The sequence below is a fragment of the Choristoneura fumiferana genome, chromosome 28, assembly GCF_025370935.1.
Source record: "Choristoneura fumiferana chromosome 28, NRCan_CFum_1, whole genome shotgun sequence".
In the NCBI taxonomy this organism is placed as follows: Eukaryota; Metazoa; Arthropoda; class Insecta; order Lepidoptera; family Tortricidae; genus Choristoneura; species Choristoneura fumiferana.
The window spans coordinates 3,750,992-3,775,513 of NC_133499.1; the positions used below are offsets into that span (position 1 = coordinate 3,750,992).

Sequence of the window (24,522 nt, forward strand, 5' to 3'; positions counted from 1 at the left end):
TGTCATAATACGCACTCCATGCGCGAATGGGCGTTAATGTATAACAACTAGTGATGTACCGAATATCGCTGTATCGATTACTTGTAGAGATATCATAGTGTCTGAGGCTACGTACGCACTATGCGGCTATCCGTGCGGTTTGAGCGCGCCGTCTCTTTCTCAAGCGATACTTTGAAGAGGGACGGCATGCTAAACACGGGCGTCTAACCGCATAATGTGTCTTCTTCTTCTTAGTCGTCACACTCTTGGCAGAGTGGTCGTGGTCGTCACATCAGGGGTGGTGGCAAGCTTTACAAATATAAAGCATAATGTGTACGTAGCCCTAAAATTAATCGTACTAATACAACGTATCTCTCTCTACTCTCTGGGAAAAGATTTCTAACCTATGTATAAAGCCTCATACCAAACGCTTTGGTAAAGGCCATATAGGTCAAACCACTATGTCACTATGATTTATAAGTTTTGGTGATTCCTTAAATGCTAACTATGAAATAATAGATACACATTTATCCATCCATCCCAGCCTATATACGTCCCACTGCTGGGCACATGCCTCCTCAGAACAAGAGGGCTTGGGCCATAGTTCCCACGCGGGCCTAGTGCGGATTGGGTACTTCACACGCACCATTGAATTGCTTCGCAAGTTTGTGCAGGTTTCCTCAGGCTGTTTTCCTTCACTGCAAAGCTCGTGATAAATTTCAAATGTAATACGGTATTTGACTACTCCTGAATTTGCCATGTCTTGTATATTATTATGAAAATATAGGTATACAGAAAGTGTTTAGCGAAGAGAAAACATAAATCACTTGAAAATTGGATTTATAGTGATTTTTTGAAAAATCTATATACCTGTCTCTTTCTCAAACGCTTTTCTCTATGCAGCAAGTATGGCGCTACTAGCGTGTGACGTCGCATGCCAGTATATCTATCTCTGTCTAATCTTGGATTTCAAACCTTTATAACTTTGTTATTTGTAAAGGTAGCTTAAAATTTCTTTCTCTGTGCGAGGCATTGTAAAGTTTTAATTTATAAAACATAAAAAAAAAATGCAAATACCGTATTCCGCACATCAATTTCGAAAAACTCAGAGGTTCGAGCCGGGGCTTGAACCCAAGACCCTCTTCTTGAGAGGCGATAGGTCAAACCACTAGGCCACCACGGCTCACACATTTATCATCCATCATAATCCAGAAGACGTCCACTGTTGAACAAAAGCCTCCTCCCCCTTAGAACGCCACAATTAACGTCTTTTCGCCACTAACATCCACCCGGTTGCCCGCAATTCTCACGATGTCGTCAGTCCACCTAGGAGGCCTGCCAACGCTTCGTCTTCCGCTCCTTGATCACCACTTACCTTTCTCCCCTAACGGTTATCTTTTCTTCGAGCGATATGGCCCGCCCATTGCCATTTCAACTTGCATCTGCGAGCTATGTCGATGACTTTATTGCTTAGCCGCATTTCCGTATACCGGATTCTATCGCGAAAACCCTCCGAGCAACGTTACATCTCTTAAAAATAGCATTATGAGGACATTTAGCCAACGCGATGTAATTTTGCATTTCTACGTATTACACTACTAGAACGTAAGCTAACTTGAGTGCTATTCGAAATGATGCCATGCCGTAATGTATTATGGTGTCAGTTTGAAAAGCAAGCAGTCTTGGTGTTTTAGCGTTGTATTCCTATATTATTTTTGGCTGTTTGATGTGCTATTGTTTTTGGACAGTTTCTCGTCTCACTTGTCCTGGTACGGTCGATTTGGAGTGCGCTGTTAGTATGTTTGGTTGTCCATGTGCGTGAACATGGATACTATTAAGGTTGTGGGGGAGAAGGTTCGGGAGAAGTCGCCGTTCTCGGTGAGTTACCTTGCTCCGCGGCCGTGGAAAACAGCTACGTTTGTGCGATACATGCATGTTTTACAGACGCGTTTTTTTGCCATATGTTATTTTATTTATTATTATTGATTATATTGACGCTGACGCGGAAGCGGCTTAAATTGATTATAAGAAACTTTATGTCCACGCAATAAAAGTGAAAAAGATGTCTATTGGCTCTGCTCGGCTTTGCCGGACAGAGTTGAGCCAATCGAAGTCTTTAAAGTAGAATTGCGAAGTAGATAATTTTAATAAGCAGCAAACTATATTCACTAAAAAAAAATCTAAAAGTGTCACGTAATGGCTTCTCAGTCACTATGACTGCACCAAAACACTGATGATTAAACACAATTGCAAGTGTCATCATATAACAAAAAACGATCTTAAAATTCCTCAGAAGTTTAATGACCTTATCTTATTTTGGCCCCAGCTGGACACATGGTTCGGGAGGCCAAAGAAAGGCGGCGGCATCGAGCGCGGCTACGATACGGTGCCGCGAGCCGAGCCGAGCCGAGCCGAAGACGACGAGCCGAGCGCTGCCGCCGGGTATACGAGCAAGATAGACGCGTTGGATGATACATGCATGTTGCAGCGGCGGTTTGAGGATATGCTGGTGAGTAATTATTAGGGGAAGCCGAACGAAGCCTATCGAATAGAGCCGAGTATACGTGAAATGCCGTCGATTGGATGATACGCAGCGGCAACGTCGGTTTCAGAAGATGCTGTGGGTGAGTGATGAGTAGTAGCCGAAGACGACGAGCCTAGTGCGGCCGCCGAGTAAATGAGCACTAAAGACGCTGGTGAGTCAAAGTTGGGGAAGCCGAATGAAGTCGAACGAAGCCGATTGGTGCGAATAGAATGGAGTTTTACAACACATGACACGTTGGATGATACGCAGCTGTAATGTCGGTTCAAAGACATGCTGTGGTGAGTCTATAGTGTTTTGAAAGAAAGAAAGAAAGTGTTATTTGCTTAGAACACGTACAAGAAGATGATATTTAAATAAAATTGGTTACAGTATGTCCTCATACTAACAAAAAACGATCTTAAAATTCCTCAGAAGTTTAATGACCTTATCTTATTTTGCCCCCAGCTGGACACATGGTTCGGAGGATACGCAGCGGCAACGTCGGCGCAAAGAGATGCTGTGGGCGAGCGAGCCGAGCCGAGCCGAAGACGACGAGCCGAGCGCTGCCGCCGAGTATACGAGCAAGATAGACGCGTTGGATGATACGCAGCTGCAGCGGCGGTTTGAGGAGATGCTGGTGAGTAAAGTTCAGGGGAAGCCGAACGAAGCCTATCGAATAGAGCCGAGTATACGTGATATGCCGCGTTGGATGATACGCAGCGGCAACGTCGGTTCAGAGAGATGCTGTGGGTGAGTGTATGAGTGTAGCCGAAGACGACGAGCCTAGTGCGGCCGCCGAGTAAATGAGCACTATAGACGCTGGTGAGTAAAAGATTGGGGAAGCCGAATGAAGTCGAACGAAGCCGATTGGTGCGAAATAGAATGGAGTTTACGAGCGAGATGACGCGTTGGATGATACGCAGCTGCAACTGTGGCTTGAGGAGATACGAGTGAGTGCACGAGCCTGTATCCATAGTACAAGCAAGTACCCATGAGGGTTTCTGTGACAATCTAGATGGCGCTAGTATCGCGAAGTCCGTTTGTCAACTTTGACATTTGCGTCATGTTTGTGATTGGTTAAACTAAATGAGCCAATCGCAAGCAAGACTAACGCAAACGGACCCTCGATACTACCGCCATCTAGCATCTTTTATCGAAATTACATTTGAAATTTACTACGAGCTTAACGGTGAAAGAAAACATCGTGAGGAAACCTGCACAAAAGTGTGAAGTAATTCAATTGCGTGTATAGTTTTCAATCCGCACTAGGCCTGCGTGGGAGCTATGGCCCAAGCCCTCTTATTCTGAGAGAAGGTCTGTGCCCAGCAGTGGGATGTGTGTAGGTTGGAATGATGATGATGGTGATAATGATGTTATTTCCTTTTTCAGTCTGACATGAATCTCAGCGAGGAGAAAAAAGCGCCACTTAGAAAATATTCGAGAGATCAGAAGAAGAAAATGCTGGTCGCCTACAAATTTGTTAATGCACAGGTAATTAATTCTTTCAGATAGATAGATAGATAGATAGATAGATAGATAGATGTAGATAGAGAGATAGATAGATAAAACGATTACTTGTTTTAGTTTCGTTATATGCCGTGCTTTTTACCCCCGACGCAAAAAGAGGGGTACAAGTTTTACGACAGTGTATGTATGTCTGTATGTGGCATCTTAGCTCTGAAACGGATGAACCGTTTTCGATGCGTTTTTTTTACGTGGAAAAGAGTTTCCTTGCTGTGGTTCTTAGCTATGTTTGATAAAAATCGATTTAGCCGTTTTTGAGATATTGAACTTTAATATGACAATGTCGAGGGTTTTTACCCGACTGCCCGAAGGAGGGTTATGCTTTTTAACCACCGACGCAAAAAGAGGGGTGTTATAAGTTTAACCGTTATGTGTGTCTGTGTGTCTGTCTGTGGCACAGCAGCTTTTAAACGGGTGAACCGATTTGAATGCGTTTTTTTTATTTGAAAGCAGGTTTTGTAGCGATGGTTCTTAGATATATTTTATCAAAATCGGTTAAGCCGTTTTTGAGATATTGAACTTAGAAGTGACAATGTCGGCGGGTTTTCCAACTTCTTTATGAGCGTATATATGTATGTTTAATATTTTTTTATTTTAATTTGTTTAGGTTAAGGATACTTACCCTGTGTACCTACCCAGTACACACACAGTACAGTAGTACAGTGTGTATTTACACCTGTAAATAATGTTTCTTTCTTTCCCTTTTACTCCCTCTCTCTCCAAAAATGGTGTTTTTTTTTTCAGGAAGGCCGTTCCAAATTCGAAAAGCCTTCAGACTACGTGGCCTATCTGAACCAGCCAGAACTTTCCGTCGGCAAATTGCACAGCTGCTTGGAGAATCTGAGGATAGCCCTGACGAACAACCCTCTGTCGTGGATAGAGGAGTTCGGGACGAAGGGCATAGAGAGTATATTGACTACGCTCAACCTATGCTATACCAAGTAAGTTTTATTAGGGTAGATCAACTACTCCCTAGATGTGAGGAAAGCTAAATCTATTCCTATTTTCAATAATCTCGTCAAGGCTCACTTTTTGACACTGCCTTGTTCACTCTGTCCTCAGTCTTTCTGTTTATTTATTTTATTTCCTAATTTCTTATCCTTTTCTCCCGTTACCGCCTTTTTGACAATTTATATTGCTATTCTATGTTAGTAGTATAATGTATTGTATAAGTATTGTATGTATGTATTTCTATAATAATATCATTTGTATTTATTTTAATATTATTGATTTTTTGTTTGTTCTTGTTTTCTGTTTCCGCCACCTATTTTTGTTTGACATAACCATAAGTTCTTGTACCCAAATGTTTGTCTGATCGCTTTTATGCGATAAGACCGCCTATTGTCTACCCTGAATCTAAGCGTTTATATTATAAGTTTTTTGTACTGATTTATGGTGTGCAATAAGGAATATTTGTATTGTATTGTATCAACTTTTTCTTGTTTGTTATTCTGTTTTGTTGTCCAAGAGACAACAGTGTCGGGTTTCTTAAAAAAATAACCTTAGGATATCCTATTTCCTACTAATATTATAAATGCGAAAGTTTGTGAGCGAGTATGTTTATTACGTCTTCATGCTGAAACGGCCGCACGGATTTGAATGAAATTTGGCAAAAAGTTAGGTTATAACCTGGATTATCCCGATATTCCCACGGGGTAGGGATAAATCTTAGAGCCATGAAATTTGGTATGTAGGTAGCTGGACGTCTGAAATAACACATAGGCTATTTATTGTGTTTGCAGTACCAAATAAACGTTTTTATTTATCTATCTATTTATTTACACGGGACACGGATAAAATTTAGAAATAACAACCGCTGGGTTTAGAGTTTTAAAATTTGACATTTGTTCTTTACAACCTTAATGAAGACGATATGAATTTTGGGAATTCTCAGGGGAATTTTATAAAATCCCGGAATTTCAATTGTAATTACCAGGGCCCCATTTCACGAAGCTACAAGTTACAATTTACAAGCGGTAATCTCTTTTCAACGCATACTGTTAAACAAAGACTACCGCTTGTATGTTGTAACTTGTAGCTTCCTGAAATAGGGCACAGATCGTAAGCCGGATCGAACAGTTTACGCGTGCGAAACCGCGGGTAAACTTTAGTAGGTCCATAAAATAATGGGCTTTACGGCAAAAATGCACGATCGACGAATTTTTACCAACAGAAAACATAGATACTCCCAGTTTGAGGAGTTGTCCAGGGGACGTCCTATGGCAACGAGATACAAGAAAAAGTGGTCTATCTACTTTTACCGTTCAATACGGTATTTGAAAACGGTATACGGTACGGTACGGTATTTGAGACAATGTGAAGCGAAAAGAATAAAATATTCGGATTAAATAATAATAATTATTATTTTAATAAATTAATTAAAATAGTCAAATACCATATTGCTACAATGCGGTAATTATTAATAATTAATCCTCCATCTCCATTTCAAAAATGGACATCCAGGCGCGGGGAGCGTCTTCATCCATACGTAGGTTAGTATTTGATTGGTCCGCTCGAAGCGGTTCGCTTCATCTTTGTAACGCGAACTGCTAAGGAATAGAATTTGCTCCCATCGTCTGTATTTCCCGATAGATAACTCAGGGCTCTTCAAAACTAGAGTGAATAGGCTGTTACTGAACCAGTGAGGGGGGATTTCTTTCAACATGCAAGATTGGATAGGGTTGTTTTAATTAATTGTTTTAATTGAAATCTGGACACAATTTCATGCTGCTAGTGGAAGTGGATTTTATCGGTAAGTTTGTAGTGGCTTAGCGGGTTAGTATCATTTCGCCTAAAAAGCAGCTGGTCTAAGAGCAAGTGATCTAATAACCTAACTTAACCAACAAAAAGTTGGAAAACCCCCGACATTGTCACTTCAAAGCTCTCTGATCTTTATCGAAAATACAAACTGAAATATAGATGCATAGAAAAACCAGAAAAATAAGACCAGTGCTGGAAATCGAACCCAGGTACTCGGCATTCTGTGCACCACTACACCACCACTGGACAGTGATACATACACGAATTTCTCCTATGCACCACATATCTCAGCTTGTTTGTTTTCTTATTTAGTCACTGGTATATACCCACCCACTGGTGGCTGGTGGTATAGCACGTGGCACGTAATGCCGAGGACCTGGGTTCGATTCCCAGCACTGGTCTTATTTTTCTGGTTTTTCTATGCATCTACCGTAAAAGTAACAAAAAATTTGGAATTGAAATAAAAAATACAAAAAGATTCAAAAAAAAAACCAATCTTAACTCAATATCTTTCTCTAATTAATTAATTTAGAAGAATGCCGCCATTTTATTAATTTGTAAGCTGAACCTGCGAGGCTAAGGAAGTAAGGTTCGTCGGAAAAAACAGCCACCCGCTAACAACAACTTGATCAGATTTAATAGTGTCTTGAACAGTCTCAAAAAAAAAAACAATGGAGCAACGAACAAAATAAGCATGGAGAATGTGACGATATATCTACAAAATATTAAAAATAAAGAGACTTCTTGGATATATCAATCATACCGCCCTCCTAGCTATAACACTGAATGCAAGTGGCGTGTTGTCATTCATTTTGGCGATGGGAGGCCTGGACGTCTTCCGGCTGATGATGATTTTAACAGAAAGTGCAAGTGCTTAGAACAATCGTTAAGTGTCACATTTTGCCCCAGCGATTCCCGCTACGACCGCGTCCAGTACGAGTGCATCCGCTGTCTGTCGGCCATCTTGAACAACACCGTCGGCATCCGGACCGTGTTCGAGTGCCGCGAGGCGCTGCCCGTGCTCGCCAGGAGTCTCGACGCGAGGAAACCCCACTGCGCCCTTGAAGCCGCCAAGGTATGTTAACACTTAGGTTACCCAGGAGCAACTAGAAGCTCTCGCTTTGCTCGGGTTCGAAACTCCACTGTACTCTTAAAGTCACCAAGGTATATTAACACCGTTAGGTTACCAAGGAGCAAGTAGAAGCTTTCGCCTTTGCTCGTGTTCGAGAGGGAGGTTCAATATTAACTCGCATATTTGAAATTGGCATAATGTTGTTTTGACATAATTGTTAATCCGCATAACACAAATTCGTATAAATACCTACGCATAACGTGAATTAGCATTGCGATGAGTCGGTATAAATTTAATAAGCATAACGTTTCTTTGCATAAGTATTAAACAGCATAAGTATAAACATAAAATGATTACTTGGATTGTGTATATTATTTTATTTACTTAGTGGTATTTGAGAAGTGAACTACTTCAGTACTAAAGTTATATGCCACAACTTAATCGATAAAAAATCGTGCAGGACTACGCCGTGTGAACCCAGCCTAACCTAACCGAGTCGCTTTTGCCCTGAGCCAGTTGATGCTAAATAACTTTAATGCACTTTTAACCCCCGACGCAAAAAGAGGGGTGTTATTATAATTATGCCGGTGCGATGTTACGCACAATTATGTTATGCCAAATCTGTTATGCGTTATAATGATGATTATCTTGCCCATTCCAGGTGTTAGCAGCGATATGTCTCATTCCGAACGGGCACGAGAAAGTTCTAGAAGCCATCACTATGGCCGGCGAGTCCAACCGCAAGCCACGGCTGCTGCCCATCGTGGAAGGACTAGAGGCCAAGGCGCCGGAGAGTCTCAAGGTGAGAGTTGGGAGAATGGAATGTTTGCTCAGATTACAGATAGTTCAACTCAGTTGTGCGCGCGGCCCTATGTGTGGGTAAAGCGATAAGAACACGTCACATGAAAGTTGTATATTTACAAGCGCACGCACACATAGGGCCGTTGAACTATCTGTAGTACTTATTAATCTGAGGGAGAGGAGAATTGGAGGTATAGGGTGTTAATGAGGGAGGGAGAGCAAAAGGGAGTTAGGGAGGCCGGCGATTTGGAGAGTTTGAAGGTGGGAGATGTGAGATGATGTGTAAGTTTCGGGATGAAATATTGGTGGCTCATTGAGTCAATATGGGTAACTTTGAAACTGTAAGATGTTAAGATCTCTTCTAAGGAATCATGTCATCGGTTGTGGTGATAAGAAAACCTGCATTCGTAAAAAGCCATACTCAGTTCGGTAATCGAATCCGGTCTTATTGAAAAAGGTAGTTAGGGCGGGAAGGAGAAGGGAGTTAAGGAGGGAGGCGAAAGGGAAATGGAAGGCGAGGGAGGCTAAGACGCCGTTGAATTTGAAGGTGAGAGTGGTTAGGGGTTGTATGTATGCGAGAAAGTTCTAGAAGCCATCATGATGGCTGGAGTTTTTTTTTTATTCGACTGGATGGCAAACGAGCAAGTGGGTCTCCTGATGGTAAGAGATCACCACCGCCCATAAACATCTGCGACACCAGGGGTATTTCAGATGCGTTGCCAACCTAGAGGCCTAAGATGGGATACCTCAAGTGCCAGTAATTTCACCGGCTGTCTTACTCTCCACGCCGAAACAACAGTGCAAGCACTGCTGCTTCACGGCAGGATTAGCGAGCAAGATGGTGGTAGCAATCCGGGCGGACCTTGCACAGGTCCTACCACCTGTCGTGTCACCAGTCGAATCGCAAGCTGCGGCTACCGCCTATCGTGGAAGGACATCATCTGTATGTAGGTGAGGTAGACGACCATAGCTCCACTCCTGCTGGCTCGTGCTGAAGCGCCGATTTCTTTTTTTCGATTTTTTTTTGTACTATAAAGAGGGAACATTTTACTAGTATTTTAAATGCGAAAGTTTGAAAATGAAAACCACTGAGGTTACTTTTTTAACTCCCGGCGCAAAAATACCAATTTTTTTTGCAGTCTGCTGTACGAAATGACGATTTTAGCGCCATTGTACATGAACGGTAGCCCATTTAATCAGCTACATTAATACTCTATTATGTAAATTAACTTGTAATTTGACGTAAAACGCGTCGGCAATATTTATATATTTACATATAGAATATTCATAGTCCTGTGAATTTATTCAGTAACTGATAAATGAATGAATGAATTTCAGGTCGTGTATCTTAAAAAAAACGTTTAGCATTGAAACAAACCTGTAACGGTGTATTTTGAAGCATATTTTAAAGAAAACAACATAAAAATTACATAGCATTTTTGAGAAAAGGACATTTAGCTTTGCCGTATGGATATACGACGAATTCGACTAGTCTGAGGAACTGTGAACGTATATGGCTCGATAATACGTCGATGGTTGATTTATAGTAGATTGATAAACAAGGGTTGTAAGTGATCAATTACACCCGAGATATTTAGGCGCACGAGCGAGCAAAGCGAGCGAAGGTGCTTATAGTTCGCGGGTGTTAATTGATCATTTACACTCAAGTTAAACACTACTTTTTCATCACTTAAGCTCTGAAAGTAGGTTGCATTTAACTTGAAATCCGTGCTGTAAATTCGATTTACATCTTTAGGGATGTAAGTAAATTAAAAAATCGAATGGTGCTCCTTTGTATTCACGAACTGGTAAACAAGGAGATTGTAATGCGTAATACTTACCTCCAAACCTCCATGCTGGCATGATGCTGCTGGCTTAAAAAAAAGCAAAAGACGGTTTGGCGCGATAAATTTTCTTCCGCTCTGTTACAAATTGCGTATACATTTATAACGGTTTTTCTTTATTTCCTCGCATTCCTAATTTATTGTTTTTTTTTCCACAGAACGGCTGCATGCAGTTGATAAACGCCATCATAACGGAGCCAGAGGAGCTGGAGTTCAGGATGCATTTACGAAGCGAATTTATGAGAACGGGCCTGCACGATTTAATAGGTGAATATTTCCAATCCTAAAATAACTACTTATTGGGAAATTGCGTACACATCTATTGAATAATGTGTTTCAGTCGTATTTTGTCGGATAGTTCGTTTTTATCTTGCATCTCAATTAGCTCCAGTAAACTTCAGTAAGCTAGTTGAGAGGGCAAGATAAAGACGAACAAAATACGATGACAACACATTATTCACTACATCTGTTTGTACGTTATCCTATCCTACTTCCTAATATTATAAATGTGAAAGTTTGTGAAGATGTTTGGATGTTTGTTAATCAATCACGTCTAAACCGCTGAACTGATTTAGATGAAATTCGGTATACAGATAGTTTGAGTCCCCGGGAAGGAAATAGGGTAGTTTTTATCCCGGAAAATCGCATAGTTCCCGCGGGAAAGCAAGTCGTGGGTAACGGCTAGTCTATATAAATAAAAAAAAATATTATAAGTATCGAAAATTTGAACCGACTACAAAAAACCATGAAAATAATTTTCTACCAGTCTGAAGTCGGGTGGTGCCTCAGCACGAGCCAGCAGGAGTGGATCTATAGTCATCTACCACACCTACCCACTTTATATTGGGCTTCAATCACTCCTACTGGCTCGCGCTGAGGCACCACCCGACTTCAGACTGGTAGAAAATTATTTTCATGGTTTCTTTAGTCGTTTAATTTTTCGTTATAGTTTTTTTTCACGCTTTTTAGTGTATATAATCTAAGATACAATAGTTTAATATCAACTGCTCGTCACCTTTTACGAAAGATTGCTTTTTCCGATGCAGAGACGTTCATTATTGAGGAGTCCTGGTGCTTCACCACCCGTTTTTAACCGACTTCAAAAAGGAGGAGGTTCTATGTTCCAATGTTTGTATTTTTTTGACTCAGCACGACCCAGCAGGAGGGATTGAAACCCATAGTATGTAGGTGAGGTAGACGACTATTGTACCACTCCTGCTGGCTCGTGCTGAGGCACCAACTTCGAGCTAGTAGGTACCTGGAAAAATATTTTCAAGAGTCTTGTAATCGAATCCATTTTTTATTTTTTGGAGTCGGTTTTACTTTTTTACCATATGCATATTACGTCAAACCAATTTTGACTATTTTTAGACCCGTTGTCACACTTATTTCTATGAAAATCCCCCTAAATGTGTGACGTAATTTATGGACGACCCTTTACCATTTCAACAAGTATTATTAAAAGAGATGATGCTTTGGGTTAAATTTGTATGAAATCTAAAGACACCGATGCTGAATATAGCGTGAGTAAAATTATATTCGCTAACTTCGTTATTGTTGTATCCTTCAGATGACTTGCGAGCGGGCGCCGAGGGAGCGAGACAGATACAGATGACAGTTTTCGACCAACACGCCGCCGCCGACCAAGAGGAGTTCCTAGCAAAGTTTGACGACGTACGGTAAGTGAACTATGTTTCGGAGAAACGTCCGTTTAACATTTTTAACCCCCCACGCAAAAAGAGGGGTGTTATAAGTTTGACCGCTATGTGTGTCTGTCTGTTTGTGGCACCGTAGCTCTTTATTTAAAAGAGTGTTTTTCATTGCAAAGCAGGTTTTCTAGCGATGGTTCTAAGACATGTTTTATCAAAATCGGTTTAGCCGTTTTTGAGATATTGAACTTTGAAGTGACAATGGCGGGGGTTTTTCAACTTTTTGTTGCTTAGAATACAGAATTGTAAATTTCCTTGACGTTTCTATTTCTACTGAATGACAGTAAATCATTCAATTTCTACGTTACATTACAGAGTGGACTTTCACGATGTCAACGAATGCTTCGAACTCGTCAAGAACCTTGTTATGGACACGCCTGCAGAGCCCTACCTACAGTCTATACTACAGCACCTCCTGTTCATAAGAGACGACGAACTAATCAGGTAAACTACCTTTTACCATATCGAAAGTACAAACAGAGACATGGATGCGAATCTGGGAATCGAACCCAGGTCCTCAGCATTCCGTGCCGCGTGCCATACCCCTACACTACCACTGGACAGGAGTACAGACACGAATTTCTCATATGCACACATATATATCTCAGGTTGCTTATTTCCACTACGCTACTTAAGCAGCAGCACTAGCGACATCTATGTTTCACTCTCATCACCCAGACAAGAGATGTCGCTACTAAGCAATCAAATTATGATTGGTTATTTGGAGTCTTTTGATTTTTTTTATTTCAACTCCAAAGTTACTTTTACGGTCATCCCGTAAAACCATATCGAAAATACCTAAAATCGAAAATACTTTTACCATTACAAGTTCGGATTGGTTAGTCTTTGATTTACGCGTGCGAAGCCGCGGGTAAACGCTAGTTAATAATATATTTTCTATATGTCACAGGCCAGCGTACTACAAGCTGATAGAAGAGTGCGTCACACAGATAGTGCTACATAAGAACGGCTACGACCCCGACTTTAGAGCCACGCAGAGGTTCAACATCGATGTGCAGCCGCTTATAGAAGGATTAATAGGTTAGTGCACTTGTTAGCAGGGATCAGATGGATGGGAAAAATTAATAAATTAGCGGCGTTGTTCGCAATAATGTGGACATGAATCCAAAAATAATTAATCAATTAATTAATAGGTTAAATAGAGTTCGTCAGTTGGGTCATGGGTCAATCAATTTTTTAACTCCCGACTTCAAATTTAATACGAGAGCGAGAGGGACGGTACGATACGAACTTTCATTTTCGAACTTCGGAGTACGCCCTCTGAGCCGTCTATCAAAATTAACGGAAATCAATTAAAATACGGTGTATGTATATCTACAGTCATTGAACTCACTATGACACCTCAAAAGCAAGAAGTAAGCCGTTAAAATTGTTTTAGAAAAATCGCGAGCCGAGGAGGAGCGTAAAGTGGAAGAGTTGAAGCAGAAGTTGGAAGCAGCCATCGCCGCGCGGCAAGAGGCCGAGGCGAGAGCGGCGCACTTGGAACAGAAGCTCAACGCGTCCCCTAACGCTGCGAGCGGGGTCACGCACGGAAACATCGCCGCTATTGCCAAGGTAATTAGGTGTTATTTACCTCATTGTGTTCTGCGTCGACTGGGTTCCGCCTCGCGGGGCTCCTATTCCAACATACAACAGTGCGTATTGCCATGGTGATATTAATGTCGAAGACTCGCTGCCTGTGATGCCATAAATCATCGGTGCGTTACGGACAGACGCGTGCGAATTTAATTTAATAATTTGGCTATTACTACCTCATAGAGCCAGCCACGTCGACGGCAATTAGTCAGCGAGGTTCCAACCGCGGGGCTCCTATGCTAACGTAGTTTTACGTAGGTAACATCGCCGCCATTGCGGAGATATACTGCATTATGTACGGCCCAAGCCCTCTTATTCAAAGAGCCTGTGCCTAGCAGTGGGACGTATATAGGCTGGGATGATTTCCATGTCGGTATTATCCGGGCCGGTAAATAGTCCCGTTCGACAACTTTGACATTTGTGTCTCGTTTGTAATTGTTTGAATTAGCCAATCGCAAGCAAGACTGTTAATGTCAAACTGTCCTCACGACACTAACGCCATCTAGCGATATTTCGCGCAGGAACCCTTATTAGAGCTGAAAAAAGAAATCAATGTTTTCCATGTTTCATGAAAAAAAAAACTTGTTTCAGGCAATAGGGAGTCCTGGTGGGCCGGCGCCGCCTCCACCACCGCCGATGCCTGGAGGTAAGAAATTAATAAAAAAAACATCTCTCTCTCACTGATCACACTTTTATTTCTCCAAAAACACTCATTAAATTAAAAGTACTTGGCTTTGGGTGCCTACATCGATATTTAATGTTCAAAGAGCGTTTGAATGACAGGCTAGTGACTGACTTATGGTGCTCCGTATCCGTAAACGAAACTATCGGATATCCGAAATATAAAAACTATCCGTAACCGTAACCGAATCCGATATAAAAATTCGAATAGTTTCGGACTGGGGCAGAGACTGAATGCGACATGTTGTGACAGGTTCTTGTCGCGCGTCCTCTGCATCTATTGTTTATTATTTCTATTGCTAAGTCGTAATTTACGACTCAACTGTTACAATTAAAGTCAAGTCATTTATTTTTGTATTTTACTTTTAAACTTCCACCGAAACTAATTTAACATCCGTAACCGTAACCGAAACCGGTATTATGTTTGACATACCGGGTGTGGCCTGTTATATGAGCAAATAATTAAAACATAGATCATACTCGTCAAACTGAGCAACATTAGTTCAGCGACTTTTAAAAATATATAGTTTTTTAATTTTGATTACCCTTTTTTTAAGTTTATTCGAAGAAGCAATGTGATGCAAAATGCTTGATGTTTGTAGCGTGACAGGCGACGTCAGTTGTGTTCTAGGATGGCGTACATTGACATCAGTATTTAATTTGTATGAAAGAAGGAAAATTCAATGACTCCATTATTTTAAGAAGTCGCTGAACTAATGTTGTTCAGATTAACGAGAACGATCTATGGTTTAATTTTTTTCTCGTATTACAGGCGACACCCGATATATCCGTATCCATATCTAGATCCGAAATGTTATAACACCCCTTCTAACACCATTGAATCGCTTCGCGGGTGTGTTCCTCAGGATGTTTCCTTCACTGTAAAGGTCGCGGTAAATTTGAGACTGTTATATCACTGTACGGCACCCTTAACCGAGTTCTGACTCTGTCACACTCGCACAGAGCATGTGGGCACTCTCTCACTCTTTCTCGGTGTGTGTTTCTAGGGAGCGGACCGCCCCCGCCTCCGCCACCGCCTATGCCTTCAGGTGGGTTTTTTTTTTTTAATTAACAACAGGAATGTGTCATGAACCAATAGAAACGCTTCATTTACTTATCCTCGCTTCGCTGAGTTGTTTACACTAGAGCTACGCTAGGCGAGAATTGACCAATGAAGTGAGTCAATCAGCTTTTTCGTGTTTGCTAATTCCGCCTCGTTGTCCAAGAGACAACAGTGGCAGTTTCTTAAAAATAAACTGTTATAATACTTATAATATTTGCTACTAATGTGCTAAGGAGACAGTCCATATAATAATGGGCTTGTAACTATGACAAAAAAGTACGCTCGATGGATTTTAACCACAGAAAACATATAAAAACTCAAGGTTTTTAAGAGTTGTCCAGGGACGTAACCATGGTAACGAGTTAGAAGTAAAAGTTGATCGACCCATTGCGCTTCTATTGCTTCATGATCATGACAAACACATTTCTCGCGTCGCACCCTCGCCCATCTCTGGTGGAAACAGAGCCTGATTGGTTAAAAATAATATGGTAAGACAGTAAGCGTCATAATGTCCTAGCAAAATTTTGGAAATAAATTAGTTTTTTTTTAAATAAAAGTTCTGGTTTTTCTATACATCTATATTTCAGTTTGTATTTTCGATATAAATAAAAGTGTTGACAAACAACACTTAACCCGATCGAAAAAAGTTTTATGCATGTTATGTTTATATCGTTGCCTGTTCTCTCTCACTCGCGCATGTGCATGTATGATATAGACGTCTCGCTTTAACAGGGAATGGGAGCGGGCCGCCCCCGCCGCCGCCAATGCCCTCAGGTTCGTATAGTTTATAAGTTCACCGAATCTCGCTCATCTAGGATAATCTTGTTTGTCCGAAACTCACTTAGCATAATACGTATGGTATAAACTTTTTTAGTAGAGTGATTATTTCGCATTAAATTTACTTGACATAAGATTCATTTTGCATAACACTCACTTCGCATAATTGCTCTCAACGAAACCATAGCACTATATTCCCCAAAAAAAAAAACACGAACGAATTTCTAACAATTGTAACAAAAAAGTAGGTTAGGTTTCCTAACCTAACTTAAACAGATTACGGCAGTCTATACGGTACACTTAGTGTATACATGAATTGTCTGTGTTTGAACGCACGTAAAGTCAACTTCATGTCACTTTAACGTCATGTTAGAAAAGCCATACGAAATTGTGTAACGAGTGAAAGCGACAAGGTACAGAAATGATCACTTATTTATGACTTTGACTGTACAAGTGTTCATACAGAGTTACTTCGTGTATACGCTGAGCGTACTGTATACAGTAACATGTTAGCAACTGTTTTAGGGTTCCATTTATCAGCCTTCAGATACGGAACTCGGTCGTGCCAAATGTCATTTTTGACGTAAAACGCTTACCTACATGGCAACAGTTATTTTTATCCTTTTATTTCTGTTTTATATCGTACTCTGCTATGTCATGGTGGTTGGGTGTTGCCCGCTCACGCATGTACATACATGTAAAATAAGGCTCTCTCGCTTTAGCAGGTTATGCCTTTATATGCCTTTGCTTTCAGGTTTGTTAAGTACACGTGGAACCATGTCACAGTAAAGTCATCATTACTAATGTCTTGTCAAGTATTGGTAATTTTGTCATTGTTATGATACTGATAATCAGAGGTCGGTAACAAAAGACTGCCGCAATATAGCTAGTGCTAGAAATGTATCTTTATCGAGTTTGTTAAATGTTCATTTAGTATACATAAATGGTTTTATAATGATAAAAAAACCATACAGTGTACCCCCAAAATAATGTTGAGAAGCTACCTTTACATATAGCAGAGTTGTAACTGTTTGCAATTCAAGATTAGACAAAGAAAGACATACTTGCCAAACTGTGATTTAGAAAAATAGTCTATATATTTATTTATTTGAGGCACTGAATGCCTCTCACCTTACTAATAATTGGGTGGTTTGGTACTTATACCTTGCTCGCTTACGCATGTGCATGTACAATATGGCTGTCTCGCTCCAGCAGGTGTGAGGTGGGGGCCTCCTCCGCCGCCTCCGATGCCTGTAACTTCAGGTTTGTTTGCTTACTGCCGTATAATGTTATAATCCAAAAACGTATGTATATTTGTATTTATGGGTCTATATCATATCGCCTAATGAATGTTTGTCCTAATGTAATATTTCTCCTATTGTCGATTGTCCTAATTGTTAATTATAATGAAACCATATACTTTACAGGAAGTTTATAAAATAAACCTAACCTAACTGATATTAAATAACTAAAGCATAAGGTGTCCTGAAATATTTTCAGTTTCAGGTCTTAGGACCATCGATCATTAGGCCAAACAACTTTAGACGACACGACGGGCTCTCGTTATCTATAATGTAAACTAGAACACGCTTGATAAAAATAAATAAGTGTAGGTAGCTAGGACTTACCGTATCCTAATTTACGTAACTAAAAACAAGTGGGGTATATAGTATTAATTCGCATAACGTAATATTCCTAATTGAAAATGGCATAACGTTATTTCGCATAACTGAATAATCGCAATGTTAGCGTTTGCGCATAATGGAAATTGGCGTAACTAACTATGAGTTGCCATAAATTTGATAAGCATAACGTTAATTGTGAATAGTATTAATTAGATCTGAAATGTGAACTTCTATGTGAGAATATGTATTAACCGGCTGTTATAAAAAAGTGCCTATATTTGGTTTGGATAGGTATTTAACTAAATGTAAATAAAACAACGTCAATTGGTGTCTTAAATATTAAAAATCTTCCATTAAATCACATTTACATTTATTGATATACATCTACATTTATTAATTTTTATATACTATAGATATGTTAGTGAGTGTATATATATACACTAGTCTAGTTTGTATTACGATATGATAAGTAATGTATAAATAGTGATGTAACGAATGTCATTTTTTTAACATTCGCGAATGCAAATGCGAATGCGAATATTCAGTTTTTCGTTTTGGCGCCAAATTGTCTTTGCCAGTCTCGTTCGAACAAAGAGCGTTCCGTTTGTACTTTGTTCCGAGAATTACCCAGTTTATACGAACGCATCGCAAAGTAAATAATACCAAATTAAGCGAAGACTGATAATGTGATTACGAGATTAAGTTATTTTTTGTATAAAAAACAAAAGAATGAATGTATTTTGATTTTATTAACCTATCTATTATCTAATAATTGTATTTTTTCTGATATTCATATTCGCAAAACATTCGCAGAAATTTTGCGAATGCGAATATGCAGAAATATGCGAATATTCGCGAATGCGAATGCGAATATTCGTTACATCACTAGTACCAAATCTGGCAGCTTACAGTTTGTTTACATTAAGTTAAATACCTATCCAAACCAAGTATAAACGAGTCGGTTTGCTCTGACCTGACACTTCTGTTTAAGCGGTTCTTGAATTGTCTCCTTGTGACTAGGTCAATTTATGTCGATTGCTCCATAATATTTATTTATTTGCCAGTGGGCGGAGGCCCGCCACCGCCGCCGCCCCCGATGCCGGGCGGGCCGCCGCCCCCGCCGATGCCTGGGATGGGCCCCCCGCCTCCGCCCCCACCTCCGATGATGGGAGGGCCGCGACCCCCGCCCATGATGGGGGGCCCTATGGCACCAAGAATGGTGAGTATGAGTACTATGCGTACCTTTTGAACGCCACGGTCGGCCACAGACGACAAAAAAAATCTGCAAATCGTTCCATAGGCGCCACGAAATGCCAACATGGCGCCTATAAAAATACCGGACCGGCGGGGAGCTGGCGCTGCCAAGAACGCAATCAGCGGTATCGGCAATTTTTGAAAAAATATTAGTTTTTCTGTTACAAATATACAATTTTACTCGCACAAATGTGTTGAAAAACATTGTATGTCGCACGGGCGGTACTAGAATTACGAACATCGACTCATTAAAGCACTCAGTCTTCGACTTCGGGCTTCTAATAGACTCTCGTTCGTAATTCCTTATTTACCGCCATTAAGACACAATGTACTATTAATAATTATATGAAAATGAAATTATTGAATATAAGCATTATAGCAATTGTTGTTATGACTAATGAATGTTATATTATTGAAAGCTTATGCTCGGTAATAATATGAAATCCGATTTTATGCTAAATGAATAATATGATTCTTGAACGTAGTAAAATGAAATTATGCTAAAAGTTTGTATGACGATTGAACGGCACCCTCTTTGCTAACCCTCCTCTTTCCGTGACATGGGACAGGGACAACATCAGGGACTTATCATGTTTTTTTTTTACATATAACTGACCGTGATTGACCCCTATTTCACCTGAAGTGAAGGCAGATGTGGCCAAAGGTGTATCTCACTTTTCGGCCTTTTCGGCCCCATAGCATTGAAATTATTGGAGTCTGGACCAAAATACTGGGTCGAGCTTCAAAATCCCAAAATTCTTTTGACAGAACGTCATTTCTACTCCAGAATGGTGCTTAAAGCGGTTGAAATAATAAAAGCAAAGAATTTTCAATCGGTATGATGGATATAAACTTTCATCTTCATAGACTCTTGATAAGTAAATGTAACTTTGGGCGTTGTCAGTGTTGTGTGTGATGTGGTGACGACAAAAATGTAGATTGTACAACATAAAAAACGGCCATTTTACCCGAGGCGTTTCATATAGCCACCCGAGCCGGTACGGCGAGGGTGGATAGACACGTCGAGGGAAAATGCGTTTAATGCTCGAGTTTACACTCTGCTTTTCACTTCCATGGTGAGGAAATGAAATAGCAACAGTGGAAACAATGATTCACTTTCTATGTACCTTTATTTTTTATGAAGTATATAATTCAATTTTTTTAATTTTACTGATTTATTATGATTGATTTGATTGGTTTTAGTTTTATATGAATTAAAAATATAAAAAATATATAAAAACTTTTTTTGTTTGTGGCAGTTGACACCTGATTACCTGGTCTTGAGTTGGTATTAGACGAAGATTTTATTTTATGCACTAGAACATAAAAAATCATTTTATGTCGCCTAGATACAAACAGCAAAAACACGAACTTTACGAGACAGTGAAGATGAGAAGACTTTTTTTTCCCAGCCCCAGCCCGACGTGCTGCCCACGGTCTGAAGCCCAAACGCAAGTGGGAGGTGGAGGGGCCCCTCAAAAGGGCCAACTGGAAGACCATAGTGCCCGCCAAGATGTCCGAGAAGGCGTTCTGGGTCAAGGTCAGTGCTGTGGCGTGCCAGCGTGACAACTGGAGTCCCACCGGGCCGCCAATAATATGCGAGGATGTGTCGCAAGGACTGTGTTTTTCATTAACCACTAGAAACCACAGATATAGATTACACTAGATTACGCAAATGCATCTACTTCGCGTGTCCGAATCCCGACCAAACGTCGAGGTTGGCCCCATACAAAGACTGACCGCTAACTGACTAATCATGACTAGTGACTGACTCGAGCCCCACGGCGCGGGCGGGCGGCGCATTTGAATCAATTTTGCGCGGACATCGGGGAATTCACATCGCTAGCTCTTAAGACGTCACAGTAGATATAAAAAAGTGACACGGTTGGTTTTCATACAGATTGAGCTGTTTGCGTTATCTAGTGTATTCTATATCTGTGCTAGAAACATTTCATTTACCTCGCCTCACTCCGCTCAGCTGTTTCCACCAGAGATGTGCTGTGCGAGGCGAGGTAAAAAGAAAAAACACGTTTTTCCAACACATCGTCGCACATTATTGGAACCGCAGCTTAAAATTGGGATTGTCTAAAAATATATCAATTTATTTATATATTTTTTTGTAGGAAAGTTAATTAAAAGAGACCAATTTCGATAATTTTTCATATAAGGGTCAATCAACTTTTTAGTGCCACTTTCAAAGTGTCATTGTATGTCAGATTGCGTGCTCAAATCGAATTTCGTAGTATAATCCACGCATGCACAGTGGCGGCCTTACCCATTACGAGGCTCCAGGCGGCAGGTCTTTGCGAGGCCCTTTGTCCTTCGTGAAGGATGAAAAGGATGAGAAAATTTGCTTGGGTTGTTGAGTAAGGCCCCTGTAAGAGCGAGGCCTGGGCGATTGCGAACCAGATTAACATGAGTATGCCAAATTTTTAGTCAATCCGACCACAGGAAGTGGGTCAAATTTAGCTTCCAAGATTTGACCCAAATAAACAAACATAAGCTAAATAAAAGCTCATAAAAATTATATTTTTACAAAAAATATGTTTTATCTTTAGGTGCAAGAAGACAAATTGTATTCTCCTGACATACTCAGCGGTCTCGCGCAGAAGTTCTCAAGCAAGCCTGTCGCCAAGAGAAACGAGGACGCCGTCGATAAGTGAGTGTTTTGAATATAGCTAACATTCTACCGCTGCTTCGCTCGCGTAAATCCACTAGAAAGACCAACCGAATTGATAACCTCCTCCTCCTTTTGAAGTCGGTTAAAAAGAAAGAAAGAATAGAACAGACTACAAAAAACTTGAAAATAATTTTCTACCAGTCTGAAGCAGGTGCCTCAGCACGAGCCAGCAGGAGTGGACCTATAGTCGTCTACCTCTACTTCGTTCTATATATTGGGCTTCAATCACTCCTGCTGGCTCGTGCTGAGGCACCGACTTCAAACTAGTAGAAAATTATTTCAAGGTTTTTGTAATCGGTTTCCATTTTCTGTTAAACGTTTTTTTTGGAGTCTGTTTTACTTTTTTGTTAAAAATAGTACGTTGTTGTAGAGGCTGGAAAGTAAGCAATAGATGAACGAGTTAGCTTGAAAGTACACTTCACAACGATTCCATTAAGCTGAAACACGGCTTAGTGATATTGGCGTCAAACTATAACACCCCTCTTGCGTCGGAGGTTAAAAATCCTTAATAATAAGAACGAAATTCTTGTTCCAGAGTGCACACATTGAAAAAAGTGAAAGACCTAAAAGTCCTAGACAGCAAAGCGGCCAGAATCTGTCCATACTTCTGGGCGGTTCGCTCAAACACATGTCCTATGACCATATACGGACGTGTGTCTTAAGATGTGACACTACAGTGTTATCTGCTAATGTACTAGATCTTCTCATACAGGTGAGTGGAGTGTTTTGTTTTTACAAGCTTTTTAGGGTTCCGGAGCCAAAATGGCAAAAAAGGAACCCTTATAGTTTCGCCATGTCTGTCTGTCTGTCTGTCCGTCCGTCCGCGGCTTTGCTCAGGGACTATCAATGCTAGAAAGCTGTAATTTTGCACGGATATATATGTAAACTATGCCAACAAATAGTACAATAAAATATTTAAAAAATTTTTTAGCGTACCTCCCATAGACGTAAAGCGGGGGTGATTTTTTTTTCTCATCCAACCCTATAGTGTGGGGTATTGTTGGATAGGTCTTTTAAAAACCATTAGTGGTTTGCTAGGACGATTTTTCGATTAATTGATTATTTGCGAAATATTCATATTTAAAGTGCAAATTTTCATTAAAATCGAGCGTCCTCCCCCTCTAAATCTAAACTGGTGGGTGCAAAAAAAAAAAAAAATCAGAATGGTAGTAAGTATATCAAACTTTCGACTTCAAATTTGGTACAGAAATGAGGTTTGGATGACAATGCACGTATAGTCAACAAAAAGTACAGACTGCAAAAAAGCTTGTATTAAAAATGTATTTTTTAACAAAAAACTTATTCAAAGTAGCTTTAAACTGCGGGTTCTCTTGCGTAAATCATTGTTTTTGGCGGTTATGTATACGTAGTATGTATACGTAATACATACTTAAATACATATTAAACATCCAAGACCCGAGAAGAGAACAAACATTCGTATTATTCATACAAATATCCCTATAAGTATTATACCTTTAACCTCCTACCATACAACAAAATATGACATCGAAATTTAAAACTTAATGTCTCATAGATAAAGTTGTTTTTTTTTTTGTAAAATTTAATGATACAGAGAAAATGACACTTTATTCCTTTTTCAAAAGATATAAGTTCTATTGCTTACAATATGTACTAGTATTATCACTTTGAACCCCAGGAGGTTAAATATTGGTCCACAGTACCTCCCCCCAGCGGACCAATTAAAGAAACTAGCTGAACTCAACAACAAAGAAGAACTGACTGAAGCAGAACAGTTTGCGGCGACGGTGGCCGACGTGAAGCGACTAGTGCCGAGACTGAGGAGTCTGGCGTTCCGGGAACACTACGCTGAGATGATATCTGAGGTCAAACCGGTGAGTCAGCAACATCTATACCTATAGGCACTTGTCCCACCGCCGACGATGAGCGAGCAGAGCGAGTAACTAGAAACGAGTGGGCGAGCAGTGAAAAGCGAGTGTTCGAGCACGACGGGCGATTGCACGCTCCACTCGCTCGAGCCGGGCGGCCGCCAAGCTAACAGCGCTGAGCGAGTATTATTAGTTTTATAGCTCTTGTCGCTGTGACAAAAGATGTAAGAGCGAGTTCTCGCCGGCAGTGTGAACCGCCAGCGATCAACTATTACTTTTACTCACACAGGATCTTATATCTTTTGTTCGTTTCTTGAGCGAGAAAATTGTCGATAGCCAATCGTTTCCTCGCCGGCGGTGAGACAACTGCCATAGATATGACGGAAGCAGAACAATTTGATTTGCAATTCACCGGTTTTTTTACCCGACTGCCCGAAGGAGGGTTATGTTTTTCGAGCGTCGCGTATGTATGTATGTATGTACGTAGGTATGTATGTCCATTTCTTTGATCTTCGCTGCAGCCTAAACTGCTAGACGGATTTTAACATATGAGGTATCATTGGATTCGTCATAACTGTCGGAGTGACAAAGGGTATATAATATTTCAATATGGCGTCTGCGAAAAAAATATGGCGAAGGAATGAAAAATATATTTTGTATTGTAACAATACGGGTATCAAATGAAAGCTAATAATTAGCCCATTCTAGATACATATGGGTTATTATACTTTTAATCTACCGTTTTGATATAAGTAAATATAAAAAAGTGTAAAATAAAACATTTAA

At 40.3% G+C, this 24,522-nt stretch overlaps 3 protein-coding genes across 3 annotated transcripts in view; all 3 read left to right on the forward strand.

Annotated features, from left to right (window-relative positions):
* The window catches only part of LOC141443829 (protein diaphanous-like), an 85,268-nt gene that overhangs the window by 5,460 nt on the left and 55,286 nt on the right, over window positions 1–24,522 (forward strand). Inside the window, exons 3-18 of the mRNA XM_074109200.1 lie at window positions 2,306–2,379; window positions 3,032–3,140; window positions 3,893–3,994; window positions 4,772–4,968; window positions 7,697–7,862; window positions 8,521–8,661; window positions 10,663–10,771; window positions 12,075–12,183; window positions 12,529–12,657; window positions 13,124–13,254; window positions 13,613–13,788; window positions 14,401–14,455; window positions 15,498–15,539; window positions 16,286–16,327; window positions 17,543–17,593; window positions 19,020–19,174. Coding sequence (XP_073965301.1) covers window positions 2,306–2,379; window positions 3,032–3,140; window positions 3,893–3,994; window positions 4,772–4,968; window positions 7,697–7,862; window positions 8,521–8,661; window positions 10,663–10,771; window positions 12,075–12,183; window positions 12,529–12,657; window positions 13,124–13,254; window positions 13,613–13,788; window positions 14,401–14,455; window positions 15,498–15,539; window positions 16,286–16,327; window positions 17,543–17,593; window positions 19,020–19,174 — 1,788 coding nt within the window. The remainder of the gene's footprint in view (window positions 1–2,305; window positions 2,380–3,031; window positions 3,141–3,892; window positions 3,995–4,771; window positions 4,969–7,696; window positions 7,863–8,520; window positions 8,662–10,662; window positions 10,772–12,074; window positions 12,184–12,528; window positions 12,658–13,123; window positions 13,255–13,612; window positions 13,789–14,400; window positions 14,456–15,497; window positions 15,540–16,285; window positions 16,328–17,542; window positions 17,594–19,019; window positions 19,175–24,522) is intronic.
* LOC141443694 (protein diaphanous-like) lies at window positions 19,274–23,737 on the forward strand. The gene is made up of 5 exons (XM_074109044.1): window positions 19,274–19,310; window positions 20,622–20,749; window positions 21,768–21,868; window positions 22,425–22,601; window positions 23,569–23,737. The coding sequence occupies exons 1-4, from the start codon at window positions 19,274–19,276 to the stop codon at window positions 22,549–22,551; spliced, it is 393 nt and encodes a 130-aa protein (XP_073965145.1). The 3' UTR covers window positions 22,552–22,601; window positions 23,569–23,737.
* The window catches only part of LOC141443695 (uncharacterized), a 32,788-nt gene continuing 31,526 nt past the window's right edge, over window positions 23,261–24,522 (forward strand). The window contains exons 1-2 of the mRNA XM_074109045.1: window positions 23,261–23,268; window positions 23,547–23,746. Coding sequence (XP_073965146.1) covers window positions 23,261–23,268; window positions 23,547–23,746 — 208 coding nt within the window. The remainder of the gene's footprint in view (window positions 23,269–23,546; window positions 23,747–24,522) is intronic.